The sequence below is a fragment of the Rhinatrema bivittatum genome, chromosome 2 (genome assembly GCF_901001135.1).
Source record: "Rhinatrema bivittatum chromosome 2, aRhiBiv1.1, whole genome shotgun sequence".
Taxonomy (NCBI): Eukaryota; Metazoa; Chordata; class Amphibia; order Gymnophiona; family Rhinatrematidae; genus Rhinatrema; species Rhinatrema bivittatum.
The window spans coordinates 272884437-272908786 of NC_042616.1; the positions used below are offsets into that span (position 1 = coordinate 272884437).

Below are 24350 nucleotides of genomic sequence, written 5' to 3' on the forward strand. Positions count from 1 at the left end.
TTGTTTCATAAGCTGAGAGACCAGAATTGTTTTTTTAGTAACACTCATTTCTGTAATCTAAGAGACAGTCTCCCGGTCAGCTAGTTCTTAAACCTTCGTAGGATTTGTCAGGATGTGTGGGCGTATAAAAGATAGGCTTCAGAGATGTACGATCATTTTAGCAGTTGAGGATTTCCTAATAAAGGAATAAGGAGAACATGCAAAGGGCATTATATGCACAGAGACCATCACTTCCCAGTTATCAGTGTCCAACTGATAATGACAACATAGTGGGATAAATTTTAAAAGCTACGTGCAGGTGTTCATGTGCACGCGCTACCTGGCGTGCACACATGGACGCCCGATTGTATAACATGTGCGCATGTTATAAAATCGGGGGTTGGCACGTACGCACGTACGTTGGCATTACCAGCAGTTACCAATATAGTGAATGCATCATTAAAAGAAGATGTGGTACCTGACATATTGAAAAATGCCATAATTAAACCAATATTAAAAAAACCTAAGTCAGATAATACCCAATTGAGCAATTACAGGCCTATCTCTATTCTACCTTTCTTAGCAAAAATCCTGGAAAAGTAACACAAAAACAACTTGATGCATACTTGGAAGCTAATATCTTATTTCCAAATCAATATGGATTTAGAAAAAAATTTTAACACCAAAATACTACTTATTGCCTTGATGGACACAGTTTTAAGAGGTTTCGATGCTGGAAAAAGTTTTTTTTTAGTCTTGTTAGATTTGTCATCCATGTTCGACATGGTAGATCATGTTATTCTATTGAAACGTTTGTCAGAGATCGGAATAAGTGGTCTAGTTTTCAACTGGTTCTCTTCTTTCCTTAGCAACCGGTCATAGCAAGTAAAAATCAATACCGTTACCTCTGAAAAAGTTTCTCTTGCCACAGGTGTCCCCCAAGGATCCACCTTATCTGCATCACTTTTTAATGTGTATGTTTTACCTATTTGTCATTTTTTTAAACGGGTTAGGTCTGAAATTTTGTGTGTATGCAAATGACATTCAATTTTTAGTTCCTATACAACCATACCATAGAAGACACCTTAGAACTTATAAAAATTTATATTTCTGCAATAAAAAAATTACTTCAGCACTTACGATTAGTTTTAAATACCGATAAAACAGAAATTTTATTGCTTGAACGCAAATGTCACTTTAGCAGTATTCCCACATTGAATTTTTCTGATAACATAAAAATAAATCCATGTTTTAATGTACAGGATCTAGGGGTCAAGAGGTCTGGGTCTGGAGAGAGGCAATGGAGTAGTCAGGCAATGCAGAGGTCTGGGTCTGGAGAGAGGCAATGGAGTAGTCAGGCAACGCAGAGGTCTGGGTCTGGAGAGAGGCAACGCAGCGGTCTGGGTCTGGAGAGAGGCAATGGAGTAGTCAGGCAACGCAGAGGTCTGGGTCTGGAGAGAGGCAACAGAGTGGTCAGGCAACGCCACGGTCTGGGTCTGGAGAGAGGCAACAGAGTGGTCAGGCAACGCAGCAGTCTGGGTCTGGAGAGAGGCAATGGAGTAGTCAGGCAACGCAGCGGTCTGGGTCTGGAGAGAGGCAACGCAGTGGTCTGGGTCTGGAGAGAGGCAACAGAGTGGTCAGGCATCGCAGAGGTCTGGAGAGAGGCAACGGAGTAGTCAGGCAATGCAGAGGTCTGGGTCTGGAGAGAGGCAACGGAGTAGTCAGGCAAAGCGGAAGTTAAAGTCCTAGGAGGCAATCAGGGAATAGGTGGAGGATCAAGAACACAGGAACCAGGAACAGCAGTCAGTGAGGATCAGGAACTAGGAATAAAGGAGAATCACCAGGAGGCAACGGAGTACATGACCAGCGTGAAAACCTGTTGCAAAGGCAATCCTAGGGAGCGGAGCCCAGGCTTAAGTACTAGAGCTCCGCTGTCGTCATCTGGGAGCGCGGCTCTGTTCCTGCTGCAGGCCCTACTTAAGACACAGTGATGCGCGCGCGTGTGCCTAGGGAGTGGTGTGGCGCTGAGTGGCGGCGTCTCTCTGTGGGCCATGTGGAGAGGCAAAGCACAAGGATCTGTAGCTGAGCCAGAGGCACCAGGGGCGGCCCGAGGATGGAGCCAGCAGCCTACCGCCGCCAGGGACGAGGGACCAGGCACTGGATTCGCTTGAGAGAGGTGTGGGGGCCGAGCCGCGGGTCTGCTGCGGCCGGCACGCGTAACAGTCTCTTAACTTGTGGATATGGTTTAGCAGAATTTTTAAAGTCTTTTGGCCAGACAATCAAAAAATTAATTAGTGCATGATCAGACCATGGAACATCCGTTATTTTAAGAGATCAGGCAGAATATTGCAAGAATGAATTATTTATGAAAACAAGATCCAAGATATTTCCTAACCGATGCATAGGACTATGAACTAATTGTGACCAGCCCAAGGAGGAAAGGATGTCAAACAAATTTACTTGATTGTCATGTGCCATAAAGTTAAAAGGTAAATTAAAATCACCTTATATGTTATTTAAATCAACTTGTTCAAAAAGCAAGGACAAATTGTAATGTAACAGTTTAGGCGGACAATAGAAAAGGCAGATAGAGAAACCTGAAGTATACACAAGAAGTAATTGTTGCATAGAATTCCCACTAAGATTTTGGGATTTAAGATTCCACGATTCTTTATATATTATAAGTAAACCACCCCCTCTACCTTTGGTACGTGGCTGTGAAATAAAGGTGTAACCTAGAGGACAGATCTGATTTAGAGTAACCAGATCAGAATCCAAAAGCCAACTCTCAGTAACACAAAAAATTCTGGTTTCTCCATAAGAATTAGGTCATAAATTAATTGAAAACTTTTTCCTAATAGATTGAGCATTAACATAATTTTAGCATCAACAGGAGTAGGGCTAGACACCATAGGAGAAAATTAAATATTTACTAAACAAGAAGGTCTGGAGAACACTTTACGAGTAATATTTGAGAGATCCCCATTTCTATGTTTCTATGTTATATTTGTTTCTATGAGCAAGGATGACGCCTAGATGTTTTCCTGGATTGTACCTCCTAACATGGAACCTCACATCATGTAACTAAAATGTGGGTTACTTTTCCCTATGTGTATCATTTTGCACTTGTCCATATTAAATTTCATCTGCCATTTGGATATCCATTCCCAAAAGGTCTTCCTGCAATTTCTCACAATCAGCTTATGATTCCACTACTCCGTGTATTTTTGACTCATCTGAAAATTTGATTACCTCACTTGTTCCCTTTTCCAGATCATTTATAAATATATTAAAATGCACCACTCCCATATGGAAGCAAGATGGCCGCTTGACTGAGACACTGACTTCTGCTGTTCTTGTTATGCTGCTTTTAGCTTACTCTTATTGCCTCCCCATGGCTCATAAACATAAATGGAAAGTAAGGGTCTAGACCCCTGAGACCCTTTACATTGAAGGACAACAGCTTATCACCTCGTTTGCATCTCCTGCTCCTATATCAGACAGTGGAGGTCCCAGTGTAAGTCCGCGGAGCATTGATATCTCCAAGGGAGGAGGTTTCTCTCAGGCCCCGCCCACAAGCTTCTCTGCTGCGACCAGATGCAATTCCTCTCTGATAACTCCTGTGGTGCAGAATGGTGACGGTCTGCTGCCAGCATTGGAGGGGGTTGCTGAAGGCCTCGCATCCGGTGTTCCATCATCGGGAGGGCAAGATATGATTCTAACATTGATTTTCTCATCAGTTTCTTCAGAGAACTTAGTGGCAGTTATGTTGCCTGCAGCCTCAGATTATGGTTTTTCTTTGATTCAATCATTGATGGACTGTTTTTCTCCTCATAAAAAGCCAGCAGAACTGACTTTGGACTCCCTATGGGAACTTATGTCTTAATTTGACCAGGTCATGGCTTCTACTCACAAGTTGGATTCTTTTATGGGGAACATAGACCCATAGGGTTAAGTTGGGTGATCATGAGAATAAACCCTATTTAATTCAACAAGATTTGACCAAGATGACTATTATTCAGGCTCAATTAGTCCAAGAATGGAACATCATTTCTAGAAGGGTTGAGTTCCTGGAAAATTCTTCACTTCATCTGAATCTCCATGTGTTGAAATTTGCTAAAGTAATGGGTGAATTTCCCATTACGACTTTGGGGAAATATTTTATGGACATCTTGAAAATTTCACCTGACTCTTTTCCATCCATAAATAAGGCTATTTTTTTTGCTTTCTCCTAGTTCCTTTTCTCCTCCTTCTTTAAATGTTACTCAACTTATTGAGTCATCCGGTTATGAGATTATAGATCATGCCATCCTATTGCTTCTTTTGTCACTGATGGGGATCTAAGAAAGACAATTTCTTTATATTTTTGTAATCTTTAATTTTCATGGGCAATCCATTTGCATGTTTACTGTTCTCTTAAGGATTACTCAGGAGTGAAGAAGAGGTTTTCTCCTATTGAGGCAGGAGATATTGGATATAGGTACTACATTTGTACATCGCTACCCCTGCAAATGTTGTGTTACTTATCATTCTGCTAGTTATATCTTCTTTTCTCCTGACAGCTTAGATTTTTTCTTGACACAAGGAAGGTTGTAACATCTTCTCCAGTTCCTTTGGTGATTCAATAAGCTTGCATATAGTTTAGATAGCAGCATAATTCAATGCTATGGCTTTTTTCTTTATAGTTTCCTTATAATCTCCTTTTTTCTTTACTTCCCTTTTTTTTTATTCTGTAATGGTTAAAAAATATTAGGTGATTGTATATTGTTTCTGTATGTTTTTTAATTTCCATTTATAACTCTGTACAATGTGTAAGTGCTTTGATTTATAAATGCCAATAAATAAATAAATAAATAAATAACTAAACAACTAAATAAAGAGCACCTGTCCCAATACTGAAATCTGTGGCACTCCACTCTTTACCTTTCTCCACTGAAAAAATTGACCATTTTTTCCTACTTTGTTTCCTCTCTTTTAGCTAATTTGCAGTTTGCAATAGGAGAATGCTTAATATCCCATGACTTTTTATTTTTCTCATGCGTCTCTCATCAGGAACTTTGTCAAACACCTTCTGAAAATCCAAATACACTATTATCCACTGGATCACCATTATCCACATGCTTATTAACCCCTTCAATAAAATGTAGCAGACTGGAGGTTGGACTTCTCTTGGGTAAATCTACACTGGCTGTGACCCATTAAACCATGCCTTTATATTTGTTGTGTGGTTTTATTCTATAGAATAATTTCTATAATTTTTCCCAGCACTAAAGTCAAGCTCACTGGGCTATAGTTTCCTGGATCACCGCTGGAGCCTTATTTAAAGATCAGTGTCACATTGGCCACCTCCAAACGTCAGGTACAATAGACAATTTTAATGATAGGTTACAAATTAAAATAGATCTGTAATTTAATTTTTTATTTCTTTTAGAACTCAGGGATGTAAACCATCTGGTCCAGGCAATTTGCTACTCTTTAGTTTGTTAGTCTACCCTATTATATCATCCAGCTGCACCGTGATTTAATTTATTCCAAATCAGCACCATCAAATGCAATTTACAGCACAGATATCCCCCAAATATTCTCTTCAGTACACACCAAAGCAAAGAATTAATTTAGTTTTTCCACTATGGTCTTATCTTCCCAAAGTATCCACTTAACTCTTCAAACATCTAGAAGTCCAACTGATTCCCTCACAGGCTTCCTGCTTCAGATTTATTTTAAAAAGATTTTATTATGAGTTTTTGCCTTTATGACCAGCTTTTTTTTTTTAATTCTCTTTTTGCCAACCTTATCAATATTTTACATCTAACTTACCAACACTTATGCTTTTTTCCTATTTTATTCAGTTGGATCCTTTTCCAAATTTTTGAAAGAATCTTTTGGTTAAAATAGCTTCTTTCATCTCACCTTTTAACCATGCTGGAAGTTGTTTAGCCTTCCTTTTGCCTTTTCTAATGCATGTAATACATTTGGTCTGGGCTTACAAGATAGTATTTGTAAACGTTATCTATGCCTGATGTAAACACCTTTGTAGCTGCACCTTTTAGGGGTTTTTTTTTCTATTCTCATTTTATCAAAGTCTCCCTTTGAAAAGTTAAATACTAGAGTAGTAGATTTATTTAATATCCTCCCTCCAGTCATTAATTCATATTTGATCATATTATGATCTGTTGCCAAGCAGCGGCACTACCATTATCTTTCACACCAAATCCTATGTTTCACTAAGAATAAGGTCTAAAGCACTACCCAGCGTGAGAGATTTTGGATAGAGATTTTTGGATTTTTTCCCTTTTTGTTTATGCGGAGGGTTTTTTGTCCCACCCCTCTGCACACTTGAGGAGGGAGATTTATTTATTTATTTCGTGATTTTTTTTTTTTTTTTATATACCGCGGCACGTTAATAACATCACCTCAGTTTACAATAAATAAATCAGCAACAAGCTTTACAGTCAATAAGAATTCAGGTGTACATAAAAATAGGTTTTTACAGAACTGGAACATCAGGCTTCTCTCCCTGAGAGGTCAACCAAGGTTGTAACATCAAAAGCCTTAGGAGATTCCAAACCGGATCTCCACCCCAAAAGGGATGAGAACACAGACTGTGAGCATCAGCCTGAACTTTGCACCCAGGTAGGAGCTTTTCGTGGCATGGGGCTCCCCCTAGGATTTCCAATCTACTTGGGCTGTTTGCACAGATCAAGAAAAAGCGGCAAGCTCTTTCCCAGAAGCTAACGAGATGGACACAAGTACCCCTAGCAGAGAGACTCTGTAAATATTTCAGCTGTACGGTTTCATTAGTTGAATCTTTGTGGGAGGGAGATTGACCTTTTGGAAATAATCATTACATTTGTTGTGAACACCCAATCTGTCTGTCCTTGGAGAATACAATAGAGAGAGACACACTCCCATCACCTGGGGCCACAAAGGGTTTCTTTTCCACCCACAGAAAGACCTCACCCACTGGGAAGTGCAGGAAGATGGGGAAAGAGTAACCCTGACTAACAAATATTTTTATGGCCCTGAGGGAACCAATAAATCCCCAACAAAGGGATACGGTTCTATTAAGTTTGAAAGAATAACTGCACTGTATTTATTTGTTGCACAATCACACCACACAAGTTTTATAAAATTATATATCTCCTCCTAGACATCTCTTTTCCAAGTTGAAGAGGCCTAACTACTTTAGCCACTTTTTATTCAGTAAGTACATACTGAGTATCTGAAGTTTCCCTATGTAGGTTTTGTTACAGGCCTTATAATCATTTTAGTAGCCCTTCTCTTAACAGTTTCCATCACCACAATATCCCTAAAAGATATGGCCTCCAGAACTGTACACAATATTCAATAGGGATGTGTATACCTCAGACTATATTTTTCCTTTTGTTTCATTATAAAAAAAAATTTTGAATTTCACACATTTCCTTTCATTTTAAAATTTTAAAAACATAAAATAAAACAAAACCCAGCAGGCTGACCTCTCCAATTACCCCCATCCCTGAACCTTCTTATAATTTTCATATTCTTCACAGGGCAGGCACGATCCCCACTCAATTCTGCACTGTAAAAACGTATGTTTACGAATAGCACCAGCAGACCAAGGTGTTGCGCTGGAGGTGGACCCTTGGCCTGGTGCAGGATTGGTACAACCCTTTGGTCGGACCCAGAGAGCACCTGCCACCAGGAGGCGGAGCACACAAGGATACAGAGGCTAGCTGGAGCTTCGCCAATAGGAATCTGGGGTTTCCGCAGGTTGAGCCCTTGGGTACCCAGATGGCTTGAACTTAGATGGACCTCAAAGGGTCTCCTGGAGAGGTAGTGGAGAGGTGTGCCCACCACTAGCAAAGGTGTGCAGCTGATGAGGAATGGATGCACTAGACCTGAATCTGGACCACGGGAGAGCTCCGGAAGGAGATGAGAGATTAAGGTCTTCCGGGAGAGATAGGCAGCGCCTATGGGTCTAGCTGGAGGTAGGTCACTGATAGCTTCCAAGCAGGCTGGTCTGGTAGTCACAGAAGCGAATAAAGTATTCAAGTGTAGCGCATGGGTCAAAGCCAGGATATCAGTCTGAGAATGGTCAGCCAAAGCAAGGGTCAGTTCTGAGATCAGTCCGTACGTGGTCAGTAAGCAGGCAGTGGTTGGTTCCAGGCAGCGGTCAGTACTATGAATCAGTCCAAGGAGGTGCGACAAAAGAGAACGAGGAACACAGGAACTCAGGAGCACTGGAACAAGACTGGAAGCAGGTTAACGCAGGAACAAGGAACAGCAAACTAGTAACACCGAGGTGTTGACCCGATTGCCAAGGTGAGGCTCCGGGGACTGGGCCTCGCCTTATATACCCAGTCCCTGTGACATCATCTTCAGGTGCCGCCGGCCAGTTTCCCGCGCTGGGCCCTTTAAAGGGCTGCACGGACCGCGTGCGTGCACTTAGGGGAAGGGCCAGCGCCGGGGAGGACGCCGAGCCTCAGCGTGAGGAGCCTTGTGAATTAGAAGGCCCCAATGGGCCTGGAGACACCCGGGAACACCGCGGGCGAGCGGTGCTGGCTGCGGCAGCAAGGGACGAGGAGCCGAAGATGGTTGAAGGTAGTGCGAGGTGAGCAGGCCCGGTCGTGGCACCAACGCGGCCGGGATGCGCAACACAAGGCCAATACCATTCTTCCATTCAAAATGGTGCCAGCCAGGCTGAGGCATGAGCCTCAAAGAAAACTCCCATTCCGTTCCATCGGGAATAAAAAACAGTTATAGGCTGCAGAATGATGAGTGCTTTATTCCAAAAGCCCTTCCTCCTCTCCCCTCAAACCACCATTCACCCTTTCAGTAGTTTGGCTCTTAGTAATACAGGCAGGCAAACAGGGAAAAAAACTGAAGCAGCTAAGTGGTGGCACCAAGAGTACTTTCCAAATCACGTCCCTCCACACTTCAAAAGTCACACACTTAACCCTCCCATCACACATTCCTTACACACACACACCCCCACCCATATATATATTGATGCCCCCTTTATGTCAACATTCTGGAAAACCAGATACACACATAGCTCACACACACACACATACCCAAATACCCCATGTCCTCTCATACATATCCACGGCCTACACACAATCCTATCACCAACATTCACACAAACTCTTCCATATTTTAATCATTTTCTTTATATTTCTAAAATCATGCTTGTCAAAAAATAAGAGGCACATCTAATGCAGAGGTAGTGGATACATCAGATACCATGTAATTTATGTGAATCATAATTATGAGTGGTTCCCATTCTTAGTGCATTCTCCTAGTAGTATTCAAAAGGTTTTGTTTTGTTTTTTTTCTAAGAAAGGCCTCCTAGAATCAATTTGGAAAATTAAACGATTAAGAGAGGGAAAAACATGCAGAGGCTTTAATTTGAAAATGTTTTCCAAGTTAAGTCATGCCTTAGAGTCCTAATAAGCTCTGTGGGAGAAGAGGTGACATTGCAGGGTAACCACTTCCTATATATTCCCCACTTGTGTCCCTGTGGTGAGACAGCAGACAGATTATGGAGGAGGAATTTTTCTGGAACGGAATCATCACTAACATTCCAAGATCACAAACTGCCAGCACAGCGCACACTTCCACAAATCTGCGTGGGAAGGCATTCCTGAAGCCATTCCTCCGCATGCTTTCTCTGCTCGTTTGTGCCCATGATATCTTTACTTATGCAACCTATTGCTTTATTACCTACCATAACTCCTACATGATCACTCCTGGATTCTCTCAGCTGAATGTTGTTCCACCCCCCCATTTTAACTCTCAGTAAGCTTTAGAACATACAAAAAGTTTATCCCTTGTATATCATTTTGTGAGCTGGTTCTCGGATACCATAATATTTTTAGGTTTTGAATTCTTCTCTTTTCCCTTCTTCCATACTTCTCATTGCAACAGGCCTCCTCCTTTGCCAATAGTCAAGGTGCAGTATGCATAGTACTTTTCCTCCTAGCTGTACCAAGCAGACTTCTCTCTCATTTCCCTTCATGGTCTGACTTTACTGAAAAGAAAAGGGATATGTGCCCACTGCATGGGCAGCCAAGTAAGCACGTCGCCCCTTTTTCTGAGATAGACAGTGTTAGGATGTGGCAACGTGGGGAAGAGGTGGGATTGGCTGACACTTTTGTGAGGAGTTCCACAGTCCTGGATTTAGGGGAGGATGGGAGAGACAAGCTCCTGCTAGAAGAGATATTGCAGCCATGGAAACACCACCATTTTCAAATTATAATATTACTTACCGCTCTATTGTTCCAGTAATGAATTCATTGCTACAATCAAAGGCAGGGTCCGCAGGGTCCATATAGAGACTACATCTGATCTGCCTGGAGCTTACAACATCAACAGCAACTGAGCAGAAAAAGAATAAGCTTCAAAATAGTATTTTCACGCCAGCCTTTACAACATAAGCCTCAGTACTGGCTGTAGTGATAGATCTTGCGAGCGCTAATTTATCCTGTGCATTCCACTTCCTATCTGAAGTGTCACCTCAGATCCTGTTCTGAAACACCTCACCGAATTATATAAAGTATCACTGCATTTCCAAACTTTTCTTATGAGACCTTGCTGGGTACTGTACATACCTTCCTCATAGGCCGATACAGTACAGTGCGCTCCGACGGAGCGCACTGTTAGCCTGCCCTGGATGCGCGTTTTCCCTTACCCCTTATTCAGTAAGGGGAGTAAAACGCGCGTCCAACCCACGGCACCTAATAGCGCCCTCAACATGCAAATGCATGTTGATGGCCCTATTAGGTATGCGCGTGGGATACAGAAAGTAAAATGTGCAGCCAAGCCGCACATTTTACTTTCAGAAATTAGCGCCGACCCAAAGGTCAGCGCTAATTTCTTCCGGCACCAGGAAAGTGCACAGAAAAGCAGTAAAAACTGCTTTTCTGTGCACCCTCCGACTTAATATCATAGCGATATTAAGTCGGAGGTCCCAAAGAGTAAACAAAGTTAAAAAAAAAAAAAATTTTGAATTTGGCCCGCGGCTGTCGGGCTGAAAACCGGACGCTCAATTTTGCCGGCATCCGGTTTCCAAGCCCGTGGCTGTCAGCAGGCTCGAGAACAGACGCTGGCAAAATTGAGCATCAGCTGTCAAAACCCGCTGACAGCCGCCGCTCCTGTCAAAAAGGAGGCGCTAGGGACCTACCGCCGGACCTAATTTAAATATTGCACTCACCAGTGAGCGCGCTGGGAGAGCGGGTATTCGCCCGCTCTCCCGCGGACTTTACTGTATCGGCCTGTCAGTGAGGAAGGTCCACTTCATCAAGTGGGGAAAATGTTCTGGAGAATCACCTTGCACCAGATGGTCTCCATAAATGTATTCCTACACTGGGTAAAAACACCATCTCAAAATGAACAACCCACATAGCACAGGCAGAGTGAAACAACCCAAAATGCATTAAGGATCGTGCCTCTAGAAAGCATTCAGTAAGATATCAGATACACAGAGGGACTTTGCCTTTGAGCAATAGACATTCCTATTGCCACTCAGTCATTTCAAGGTGAATTTTAAAAGCCTGATACGCACCGAAATTAGGGGATGCGCAAATATGTTGGGCCTGATATGTGCATACTTGCCGCTGCTCGCACAAATGAAAATTTCCAAAAAAAAAAAAAAAAAAAAAAAAAAAAGGAGTGGGGCGTTCCTGAATTTTAAATAGAAATTAGCGTGTAACAACTTGCCCGCACTGGTGCACGCCGGGATCCCCTGCCACATAACTTTACTTCTGCTATGGATGATATGTAAGTAATAAAACAAAAATAAAAAACTAGAGCAGATCAGCGGGCTTTTAAGTGTCATCACTAACAGGGGGGAAAGGAGGCTGTTTAAAGTAGAAGGGTTTATAAGTCCTATCCTTTAAACTAGGCAAACTGGGAACGAACTCTGAAAACTGTCATTGGTGTCACAATGCGTCCCTTTTAAAATTTCCCCACTTACGTGGCAGAAGCGGGATTTGCACATGTACACGCGGCAAGGCTATTTTATAACATGCATGCATTGACACGAGTATGTTATAAAATGCCGCATCCCTGGGTGCAGGTCGACTAACGCACACACATACACGTCCATGCGCCACTTTAAAAATTACCATCTCTTTATTTGAAATTAGTGTCATTTTTATATTAGTCTAGCTAATAAAATGGGAACTCCCAATAATAATCCAAATATGAATAGATAATGCTTTCTCTCAAGTTATCCCCAAATATCTAAATATTTTAATGTCAGCATCATAAGAACTTGCAATAATGGGTCATACTAAGGGTCTGTCAAGCCCATTATCCTGTTTCCAACAGTGGAAAAGTCAGGTCACAAGTACCTGGCAAGATCCCAAACAGTAAACAGATCCCATGCTGCTATCATGCAATGATAAATAGTGATTATTTCTTAAGTTTACTTGGTTAATATAAGTTGATTGTCTTCTCCAGGATTTTGTTCAAAGATTTTTTAAACCCAGCTATGTATTCTGTTATTGTGTGCTTTCTCTGTAGAGATCTATAGCAACCTGGCTTGTTCTGTTTTCTTATTAGGTGGTGTATTGGTGTTATAGGGCCTAGTGAAATTTATTGTGTTGCCTTTTCACAGGTTGTTACTGGCAGTTAGTGCTGTTTTGGTATGGCAGTTTACTCTATTATAATTGTAATTGAATTTACTCAGAGGTTTGAAAGCCAAGTCCACACCCAAAACGTTACAATAAGCCTAGTAATATTTAGATTCCATTACAGTCATTCATCAAAATGTGTTATGGCATTAACGCATGTCATAACTCATTAACGCATGCGATAAACACACTAACACACGTTGCGAATGCAAATTTTTGGGAGGGGCGGGATCAGGGAGGAGTTTGGGTGGGCTTTAGGAAAATGAGGGGCAATTTCGCACTGTGCGATAGCCTGGGCTTGGAGAGGGGAGAGAACCTATCTACAAGGCTCTCATAGTAGTGAAGTATTTAAATCTCTACAGGAAGGCCAACTAATAGGTCATGGTGAGGAACTGGTGGTGCTTTAGGGTTTAGGGGCCAGTTTCTCCTGTAGAGTGAGACATACAAACAGCACTATGTTATCTCTCCGTGGTACCCTGTTACAGAGTCTATCAAGCTAGGGTGAAAGAATAGTACTAGAAATTTCATCTTTGTGAGACTTCTCTCACTCCAAATGACATCAAATCTTCACCAAGGTGTACTGTGCTGTTCGTATGTTTCATTCTACAGGAGAAACTGGCCCCTAAACCCTAAAGCACCACCAACACCTCACCTTGACCTATTAGATGGCCCTCCTATAGAGATATAAAAAGTCTGAGGGACTTGTAGATAGGTTCTCTCTGTTTCTCTCTCTCTCGGTATTAGCACAGGGTATACTAAGTTTACCTCACCACATGATATAAGTGGTGTAGTGTGGTAATTCTAAAATTTCCCTAAACACGCCCCCCTTTTCTTAATGCGGGCGTTAATGCGTTAACGCATTTTGATGAATCTAGGGGCAAGTCTTTTATAGGGTTTTCTGGTTGGTACCACAACAGTGCATGTAAATATAATATATTTGTTTTAAGTGATATTTTTGCCTCACGTTTGTACTTTGAATGCCTATTCTCTCTGTTTTGGAGAAGAGACAGCGGAGAGGGGATATGATTGAAATTTATAAAATCACGAGCGGGATGAACAGGTAAATAGGGAATGATTATTTACTCATTTACACAGTACTCTGAGATGATCCATGAAACTAGTAGGTAGAAGATTTTTAAAAAATTGGAGAAAGTATTTTTTCACTCAATGTGCAATTAAGCTTGTTGCCAGAAGACATGATCAAGGCAATTAGCATAGTCGGGTTTAAAAAAAAAAAGGTTTGGACAAGGGCCTGGAAGAAAACAATTATTGCTCAGATGGACTTGGGGAAAGCCAAGTGGGCGTGAGCAACAAACAAATGATTCTGCTCTTTGGGACCTGGACTGGCCACTGTTGGAAACATGATGCTGGACTCAATGGACCTTTGGTCTGATCCAACATGGCATTTCTTATGTTCTTAATAATAGAGACACTCCTCAGAAAATTAAAACATCATGGGAGAGGATACTATGTTCTATTATATACTGGTTAAAGGATAGGAAACGAGTAAGATTACATGGTCAGTTTTTTCAATGAAAAGAGGTGAATAATAGTGACATGCCCCAGGTATCTGTACTAGAACTAGTGCTGGACAACTTTTCCAGAAAAGGGAGCAATGTACAAGGTGATCAAATTGCAGGTCCACACAAAATTATTCAAAGTAGTTAAAGCATGAGCAGATTGTGAGGAATTACAGGACCACCTTGCAAGACTTGGAAACTGGGTATCTAAATGTCCATTTTAAATTTCATGTGTCAAGATCAAAGTGATGTGCATAGGGAAAAATAACCCTAATTATATATACATAAAATGCTGGGTTCCATATTAGGATATAATACTCAGTGAAAGGACCTTGGAGCAATTGTGGACAATGCATTGAAATCCCTAACACAGTGGGGTAGATTTTCAAAAAACGCGAATAGGCGTACTTTTCCTGGCACATCAGGCGCCAGCAAAAGTACGCTGGATTTTAGTAGATACGCGCGGAGCCGCGCGTATCCACTAAAATCCTGGATCGGCGCGCGCAAGGCTATGAATTCTGTATAGCCGGCGCGCGCAGAGCCGCGCAGCCTACCCCCGTTCCCTCCAAGGCCGCTCCGAAATCAGAGCGGCCTTGGAGGGAATCCTCTAACGCCCTCCCCTCACCTTCCCCTCCCTTCCTCTACCTAACCCACCCGCCCGGCCCTGTCTACACCCCCCCCCCTTACCTTTCTCCGGGGATTTACGCCTCCCGGAGGGAGAAGTAAATCCCCGCGCGCCAGCGGGCCTGTTGCGCGCCGGGACGCGACCTGGGGGCGGGTACGGAGGGCGCGGCCATGCCCCCGGACCGCCCCGGGCCGTAGCCACGCCCCCGTACCCGCCCCCAAAACGCTGCCGACACGCCCCCTAAACGCCGCGACGACCGGGCCCTCCCCCAACACGCCCCCGACACGCCCCCCTCGGAGAACCCCGGGACTTACGCGAGTCCCGGGGCTCTGCGCGCACCGGTAGGCCTATGTAAAATAGGCTCACCGGCGCGCAGGGCCCTGCTCGCCTAAATCCGCCCGGTTTTGGGCGGATTTAGGCGAGCAGGGCTCTGAAAATCCGCCCCAGTGTGAAGCAAGTAGCCATAAAAGCAAATAGCAGAATTTTTGGAATTTTTCAGAAAGGAATAGAAAACAAAACTTGGAATATATTAATGCCTCTATCAATCCATGGTGCGACCACGCCTCGGGAATTATGTGCAGTTCTGGTCACCACACCTCAAAAAAGATAGGAAAACTAGATATGGTAAAGATGGCAGCAAAAACGATAAAAGCTTCCTTATGAAGAAAAGCTAAACAGATTAGGGCTCTTTGGCTTAGAGAAGAGATAACAGAGGGCATATGATAAGAGGTTTATAAAATCATGAGTGGCATAGAACAAGTTAATAGGAATTAGTTATTTACCCTTTCAAGCAGCACTAGGACTAATGAACACAATTAAACTAACAGGCAGTAGGATAGAAAAAAAAAAAATACTTCCTTGAGCTTGTTTTAAGTCAATGTACTATTAAGCTATGAAATTATTGCTGGAAGATGTGGTTAAGGCTAGTAGTTTCCGGAGAACAGGACCTTTCACAAATAAATAGGTAAGCTTAGCAATCACCACTTTTTACTTCTAGAAGAAACAGAATGGATCCATTAGGATCTGCCGGGTACTTTTCAATGAGCCAGATTGGCCACTGTCAGATGGGATACTGAGCTGATAGACCATTGGTCTCACCTACTATGGCACTTTTCTTAAATGGGAGCTCTGACTAGGGTGTCTCCCTTTTGCTCCAATTCCTTTCCCTCATTTCCTAGCTCATAATACTGTTTTATATTTGTATGTGTATTTTGGAGTACATGCCTTAGTTGCATATTTATATTGTGCAAATACCAGTGTGATCCCTGCATGGGGCTATGGCTATGGCAAGGATCAGCAGAATAGTGCCCAGATTAATAGTGGTGGGAGTGGCTAAGCAAAAGCAGCTTGTAAATGTTCAAGAAAGATCTCAGAAAATACAAGTGCATCAGAATAAAAGGGAATTAGACTGTTTTAGCTGCCAGTGGAATGATAAAAATCATTATATTAGTCCTGATTCTTTAACTGTTCATGATTTCTAACAGCTTTGACTATTTTAAGATGCAATGACCTCAATGCTATAATGGTGATGCATTTTATACACAACAGGAAATTTTCATTGAACAAACCACATCATAAAGAGGTATAAAATAAAACAAAAAGTTTGCCACACGTACCACTGGCCAAACTGCTCCCCACAGGATGCAGAAATGAAAGAGAGAAGCAAGTGTCCATTTGTGGAATGATTTCAAAGTGAACAAGTGCAGCAGAATCTGCAAAAAAATACACACATTCAGCAAAAACAATGAAACTAAAATCATTTTATAACTCCTTTAGGCTATATTTGGTTGACAACCTAAGGTAAAGTCAAAGCAGGGAAACAATATTGCAAACTGCTACACTAAGATAAACACTTCCAAAATTCTTAGTTATACCAGCCTTTTGCAAAAATAATAAGGATCAGTGTAAATAAGAAGCCGAATTTTAGCTCAATACTTTGTTCCACATATTATAATCATGGGGATGAACAAAATTATACTGTGTGTGGGGTGGGTTTTTGTTTTTTTTTACCCATGATAATAATCTATGGACCCAAGCAGTGAGCATTCATTCAGCCAATAAACCGGTTCTTATTTACAAAGGCTCTTATTTTTTTTGCAAAAAGGCTGGTATAACAAGTATTTTGGAACTGGTCAGATTGATCTTTAACTTTATTTGGTTACCATTACAAGCAGATTTTATCAACAACCCATTACCAGCAGTTTCCTTTGTGGTTTGATGCAGCTCTTTAGCTGACAAATGAGGCGACTTAAATAAGGACAAAGACATCCCAAGGAAAAAAATTCTAGACAGTCCAAATCAGCACATATTCAGATCTCTTGAGATGTCAGCATTTTGCTGCAAAAAAAAAAAAAAAAAAAAATCTTATCCACGTGGTTTTATTTTTTTTTTAGTGGTATCTCCAAGCACATTCAGAACCCAAAAAACCTCCAGCATAACACTGAAAACCTTTGAGAATATGGATACGGTTTCAAAAAAGCAACATGCAACCAGAATTTTTTTGCAATGATGGTTGGGGGGGGGGGGGGGGGAATGAGGAAGCAGCTACTCTGTCCTAAAATGAAATGCTTACATTCTTAACAAAATAAAAGTTGCCCTGAATGCGGGTGTCAGCTAAATAATGAAAAAACTGTCACAAAATGGTAAAATGCTTACATATCACAATCATCGGGCCCAAGTGTAGAATATGCAAAAATATGGACGTGTAAGAACACCATTCCTCTGCAAATTACGCCTACTGTATTTTCCATATCAATTTGAAATTTAAATCTGCCATCAAGTCCAGAGAGAAACTAAGATTTTTTTTTTTGGCAATGCAGATCTTGAAACAAACATATACCTTCGTTTATGCTGCTGATCTCAGAGATGCAGCTGCTGATAAGAGCGCTATAAGCTGCCTGATGCCGAAGAGCCTCTAAAATGATCGGGACGCAGTTCGGGTGTGTGAAAGGAATTCTAGTGATCAGGACCCCCAGCAGAGGATTTTCCTTGCCTGGACCATAATTGATTACATAACTGTGCTTATGACAGTCTGGAAGAGACTAACCCAGAACAAAAAAAAAAAAAAGTAGTCACAACTTCAGCAATAAATTCATAACATTTCCATAAAATTGTGCTCTGCATTTATTAATAAAATTACATTATACATTTATAAAGATTTAAATATAAACTAATTTTCAATGTGACTGCCCTGCTGTCTTACAAAAAAAAGACACACATTGGCAAGTTTGTGTCCGCACTCTTCCTATGGGAGGGAATTTAAACCGGGGTTACCACAGATGAAAAAAAACTATTCCAAAATCCCTGTGTAGTACTAAATAAGACATCTGCTCATAACTGATATTTTCTGAAGTGATACAGAATATGGCTTTCAGAAATAGGTGGAACATTTCTATTCGTGTCCTTACCTACAGCCCTTTCTGAGTTAGAACAAAAAAAAATAATAAAAAGGGAGTTGAACTATAGTGCCTTGCAGTAATAATCCTCTAATACAAAGGGGACTATGGGTATAAGACAGTGGTCCCCAAACCTGTCCTGGAGGGCCACCAGCCAGTCGGGTTTTTGGGATATCCTCAATGAATATGCATGAGAGAAAATTTGCATGCACTGCCTCCATAACATGCAAATTTTCTCTCATGCATATTCATTGTGGATATCCCAAAAACCCGACTGGCTGGTGGCCCTCCAGGACAGGTTTGGGGACCACTGGTATAAGATCTTTGCAAAGAAGAAGAAAAAAAAAAAAAAAAGTCACCCATTCCAGAAACGCTCTTTTTATCTCATTTCAGAAAACATGTGGCAAGATGCCTTCACTGATCTGCCACTTTTCATAAGAGGAAAAGAGAGCAAGGCCTATGGATGCTTCTAAGTGATCTGCATTCTATTGCTGGCTACCCCAAATTATATTTCATAAAACAATTCAAAAGATGATTTAAGAAATCAGTGAGATAGTTTTCTCTCCCAAAGGTTTATTGCCCATAAACCCTCAAACTGGGGGGAGATAGCTAGAACTGCAACCCTTTCAGGAGTAATGTTCTAGCTCATAGGTGTTACATCCAAAACTAACTTGAGGAGAAAATATATTCACTTATCCATGAAACCATCCTATGGTCAAGTTTGACCATTTAACTTGTGGCAACATACCTTATTGTGCAGGTACTGTTTCCAGGTAAAATATGCACAGTCAATGATAACCTAGACATTGACTATATACCCACCCATTCTTTTCCTCAAGACCATGTCTGAACAATAAGGCATTCAGATCCAAAATGTGCTTTGTTTTGGAAAAGATATACAAGAATGCATGATACCTCTTTCACAGAAAGCTCTACCCATAATCCGCTTTCAAGTGCAGCAACATCAGGGAGGTGCTAAATTATAATACTTATGCTCCAGTTGTAGAGTATTATGGGTAACTATATTTTAAGCAAGATGTGGCATACATTTCTGTATAGATTTTGTATACTTGCAAATTAAAATACAGCATCCAATAGTTTAATCACTATTCTTGCTAAGGGGGAGGAGGGGGAGGGAAAGGATGATAGAAAAGATAGTGGTAGTCAGCCATAAAATGGCTTGGGTTCTTTTTGTAAATAATACCTGAACATTGAATTATCCTGCCACAATATATTATATGAAAGCAGGACTAAATATTGTACAGCACAGCTTTCTCTCAAACAAATTGCACAACTCTTTATGAGCTGGAGCAAACATACTGCAATTTAGTATATTACCTGATAATGCCAGAGAATGTGGTTCATGCAGTTAGTATAGCTGTGTTTAAAAAAGGATTGGATAAGTTCTTGGAGGAGAAGTCCATTACCTGCTATTAAGTTCACTTAGAGAATAGCCACTGCCATTAGCAATGGTTACATGGAATAGACTTAGTTTTTGGGTACTTGCCAGGTTCTTGTGGCCTGGATTGGCCACTGTTGGAAACAGGATGCTGGGCTTGATGGACCCTTGGTCTGACCCAGTATGGCATTTTCTTATGTTCTTATGTTCTTAGTTAAAGGGGTGTTATAGAAACCAATACTTTGTGCAGGAAAGTTGCACCATATGTCTTTTATAGATTTAATCTCATTTCAAACAATACAACTTCTGACAGAATTCTTTATTTAGATATTGACCCCAAACAAAGCAAAGTAAATAATCTCGGTTGCTCTACTCTGAGTCCACCAGAATGGCTTTACCTAGTGGCTGGGCTGTCTGTCAATTATTGAAAAGGATTCAGTTGGAATAATTTAGTTCCTGTCAATCATAGCTAATTAACTAAGGCCTGGATTTATCAAAATGCACTAAATATAATAGGTATTGGAGCAAATTGCGATAAAGTGCCTACGCGAAGAGCTAAGTTACAGCAATTTGCGATAAATAAATAAATTAAGTGCGAAAAAGTTATTTTTAGTTTTTATATACCGATCTTCCTACATTAGATGCAAATCAAACCGGTTTACAATGAACAAAACTAACTTAAGGCCCGCCTAGTAACTCGAGGTGAGGTTTAGGTATTAGTGTAGGGGTTAGGGGCCACTTTGACATTCAAAGTGAGAAGTATGAACAGAACAGTACACTCTAGTGAAGATTTGATGACCCTCTGAGTGATATTTGTGCAATGCTCTCTCAACCTAGCATGATTGAAAGAACATTGCACAAATCTCATCTCTGGGTGAGTGTCCTCACTCAGAGGGTCATCAAATCTTCACTAGAGAGCTGACTGAAATGAACTTTGCTTTGGGCTGCTTAACTCTGTGTAAAGCAGTTACTCTTACAGGGAGATAAACAGAATTAATATAATTTAACGGATATGTAATACGCCATCTTTTGGCCTTGTTGCTAGCATTTCCCTGGGATACAAAAGCTTTGGTGGGGTGAATGTATCACAGATTCACTCACAGAGAGTGCAGCCGCCTCCTCCTCCTCATTCACCCCACAAGCCCAGGGGTGACAGATTCAGCAGCAGCGGCAGAATCTCCCAGGCTCGGCCGACCTCCGGGAGAGGGGGCTTCATCTATAACTGTGTGGAGGATCCTTCCTGAGTATTTAACTGAATTCTCTCTGCACCGAGGAGCCACAAACCTTAAGGCAGACAGAAGCCGCACAGAAGATTGCCAGGTCAAAGGTTTTTATAAGCTGGGGACAAAGAACTGAAAGAGGCTTTGGTCTCTCCCCCTCCCCCCCATTTATCCCTAGGAGTAACCAAATGAGCCAGAAGGAGAAACTAAATCAGCAAAGGAAATTATTCTCATCGTGATTTATAAAGCGCACGCATGCCAGATGTACAAAGTGCTATTCAGAGACGCACACTAGACAGTCCCAAACACCTCAAACCTTACAGGCAAGTTGACGGACAGTACACAACAAAAAAACCAAAGAGGCTTTGAGTTAAGATAAAGCCATAATTGAGTGATTTAAACAGGTAAATTTAAGCTGAAGAGGATTTGGGGGTCTAGAAATATTTTAAGAAGTCTAATTTATAAGTTGTTAGTATGTCAAAGTGGCCCCTAACCCCTACACTAATACCTAAACCTCACCTTGAGTTACTAGGTGGGCCTCCCATAGAAATATAAATACCTATCTAGGGAGAGGGCATTATGGCTAGTCTCTCTCTTGATAACTTGGCTGGCTCTCCAGGAGCACGGCTTACACAAATGAAAAAGGCTTTGCAAAATTGTGAGCCCAGCCCACTTGGCCAAAATTCCCCTTTTTCTCATTTGCAACGCACCAAACGTTATGGTGCTTTCGCAAGCGTTAAAGGTGTTTTTGCATGCGAAAACACCATATAGCACTTTGTAGGGGTGTGCATTCGGTCCCTACGTATTGGCAATCCGCATATTCGTTGTATTCGTGGGGAAGCGAAACATATCGTGATTCCCCATGAATACAACAAATTTTCGCCGAATTATTCGGTCGCCAATTTAAACAAGCCTCCCCACCCTCCTGACCATCCCCCACAAGACTTACCAAAACTCCCTGGTGGTCCAGCAGGGGGGTCTGGGAGCCATCCCCTGCACTCACATCCTCAGCTCCGGCATTCAAAATGGGGCCGATAGCCTTTGCCCTACTATGTCACAGGGGCTACCGGTGCCATTGGTCAGCCCCTGTCACATGGTAGGAGCACAAGATGGCGCCGATGGCCATGTGACAGGGGTTGACCAATGGCACCGGTAGCCCCTGTGACAAAGTAGGGCAAAGGCTATTGGCACCATTTTGAATACCGGAGCTGAGGATGTGAGTGCAGGGGATGGCTCCCGGACCCACCACTGGACCACCAGGGAGTTTTGGTAAGTCTTGGGGGGGGGGTCAGGGGGGGGGGGGTTGTAGTAAATTTAATTTTAGCCAGGTAATGAATAGGATTAGACATATAACCGTATCGGGGCGCCATATGTCCAAATGCAACGTATCTGCCCCCCTGACGAATACGTATCCTGAATGCAACGTATGGCATCCCTCTGCACATCCCTAGCACTTTGATAAATGACCTCCAATATTAGATAATTTCTGGGGGGGGGGAAATGATGCAAATTCTGCACAAGCAACCCCAGTTCTAGGAAAAGCTTAAATTGCTAGTTATAGACCTAATTGCTGTCTGCACAATAGAAAAATGCTCTTGTGGTTGTGATGCTTCAGCAGAAATCCTCTCAGAATACCTCTTTTTGCCTTATCTAAGGCTTTTCTGTACGCATCCAACTTATTGGTAGTCCTTAAGATTACTACCTATTTTATTCTTATGCCACCTTCGTTCAAGTCTCCAGACTTCCTGTTTTAAACCTCTAAAATCAGAGGAATATCACACTACAGGTCTTGGCTGCTTTATTGGTTTATTTATCACTGAGACCAATCTATGTAAGTTTGTATGTAGAGAAGATTGCCATTGGCAACCAAACCTATCAGCTCTTGCCCCTCATAACTATCCAAAGCTGGAATCCATTCTGCCTGCATCTGCTCAATATCAATAGATTGTCTCTTACTAAGCAAAAAATGTTCAACTTCCCTTTTCATTTTTGAAACATCAGATAGCCGATACTGAATAAGAATGATCTGACAATGGAATTTCTCTAGGTGAATCAACAGGAATTTGCCCCAATGAAGATTCATGATACCAGATTCCCAGCACTGGTTCAGACTGAACTGGATGGAGGAGAAAAGAGGAACTACCGGGCCAGGAAAAAAAACTAAAAGCTGAATTCAGTTATAGGATAGGACCACCCTAATGAAATAGGTGGGGGAATAATGTTGAGAAAGAAAGAAAGGGAAGGTGATAAAATATAATCTAGGTCTGCCATTCTTCCCCTTTCCCTCCTTTCCTCCAGGAGGGAAAGGGAGATATGATAGAAATACTTAAATACCTCCGAGAAATTATTGCACAGGAGGCTCTTTCAACAGAAAGGATGACCGGTCATGAGATGAGGGTGAAAGGGGGCAGACCCAGGAGTAATCTAAGGAAATATCTCTTTACAGAAAGGGTGGTGGATGCATGGAACAGCCTCTATGGAAGGGCTGTAGATGAGGACAGTATCAAAATTCAGGAAAACATGGGGCAAGCACAGACTATCTCTGAGGGAGAGGAAGACACTATAGAGCTGTATTTATAGGAGAATACTTCAGGGACAAGATGAAAAAAAAAATTGTCCAAGAGAAAGAAGTGTAGGAAAATGTAAAAACTCAGAGAGAAGGGTCTCACTGATTTAACACGTTGTACAGCTCCAGAAGTAAAATCAAGGAAATGTACTTCTGACCAGGGCATGTAAACTTCAGCAATAGGCACTCAGAACACGTGAGGGTCTTGGGGAAGGGTTTGGAGTGGAAAAAGACATTACAGCAGTAGCAGGGGAACATTGTGGCCTTAAATAAAAAGTCTATGGTGCTCCTCCTGCTACATGATAGAAGTACACTTTCACAGGCAAGAGTTGAAAAACAGACTGCCCAAGAAGTTTTATTGAGGAGCTCCTCCTATAATGTACCATATAGTATTCAGTGCACATAAATATGAAGTGGCATACTTCATTGATGAAGCAGGCCAGAAGTTAAAACTTACACAGATACAAAATTACACCTCACAGGGAAGAGCAAGGCCACATTTCCATGGAGGAACATTTTTCGGACCCATCAATAACCTTACTATCAGGATACGAAAAAGGTAAATACAGAATAATATAGAATGCAAGACATTTGAAGTTAAAATTAAGACTTTAAAACTCACATGAAAAAGGACTTAACAGATGTGGGTATTTTTTTTCCCCAATTTTCACTACCAAAAATAATCTTCACATCTTGTTACCATTAACACATCAATCCCCTGTTTCACACACACACAAACACACACACACCCTTCCCACTTCACATTACCATTCTAATGTATTTTAATATTCACTTGTATTTGCTGGTGAATGTTATTTTCTGCTCATTCTGTACATACCCGAGGAAGGGAGTGTGAAACTCAAAATCTAATCAACAATTAAAAAAACCCAAAAACAGTATCACTTATTCTAATTAGCTAACATTTATTTTCTCGCATTGAATAAGAAAACTGACACTCCAACTGAGCTACCTTGTTGCTGCCACAAATTCACAGGCTAGCTTTGCCGATCTCATGCATTGTGAAATAAG

The 24350-nt window shown here is 41.6% G+C and overlaps 1 protein-coding gene across 1 annotated transcript in view; it reads right to left on the minus strand.

The window, feature by feature from the left end:
* Positions 1 to 24350, minus strand: part of LOC115084539 (mediator of RNA polymerase II transcription subunit 1-like) — a 200022-nt gene that overhangs the window by 17876 nt on the left and 157796 nt on the right. Inside the window, exons 15-17 of the mRNA XM_029589527.1 lie at positions 17581 to 17782; positions 16358 to 16453; positions 10230 to 10338 (exon numbers count right to left, since the gene is read on the minus strand). Coding sequence (XP_029445387.1) covers positions 10230 to 10338; positions 16358 to 16453; positions 17581 to 17782 — 407 coding nt within the window. The remainder of the gene's footprint in view (positions 1 to 10229; positions 10339 to 16357; positions 16454 to 17580; positions 17783 to 24350) is intronic.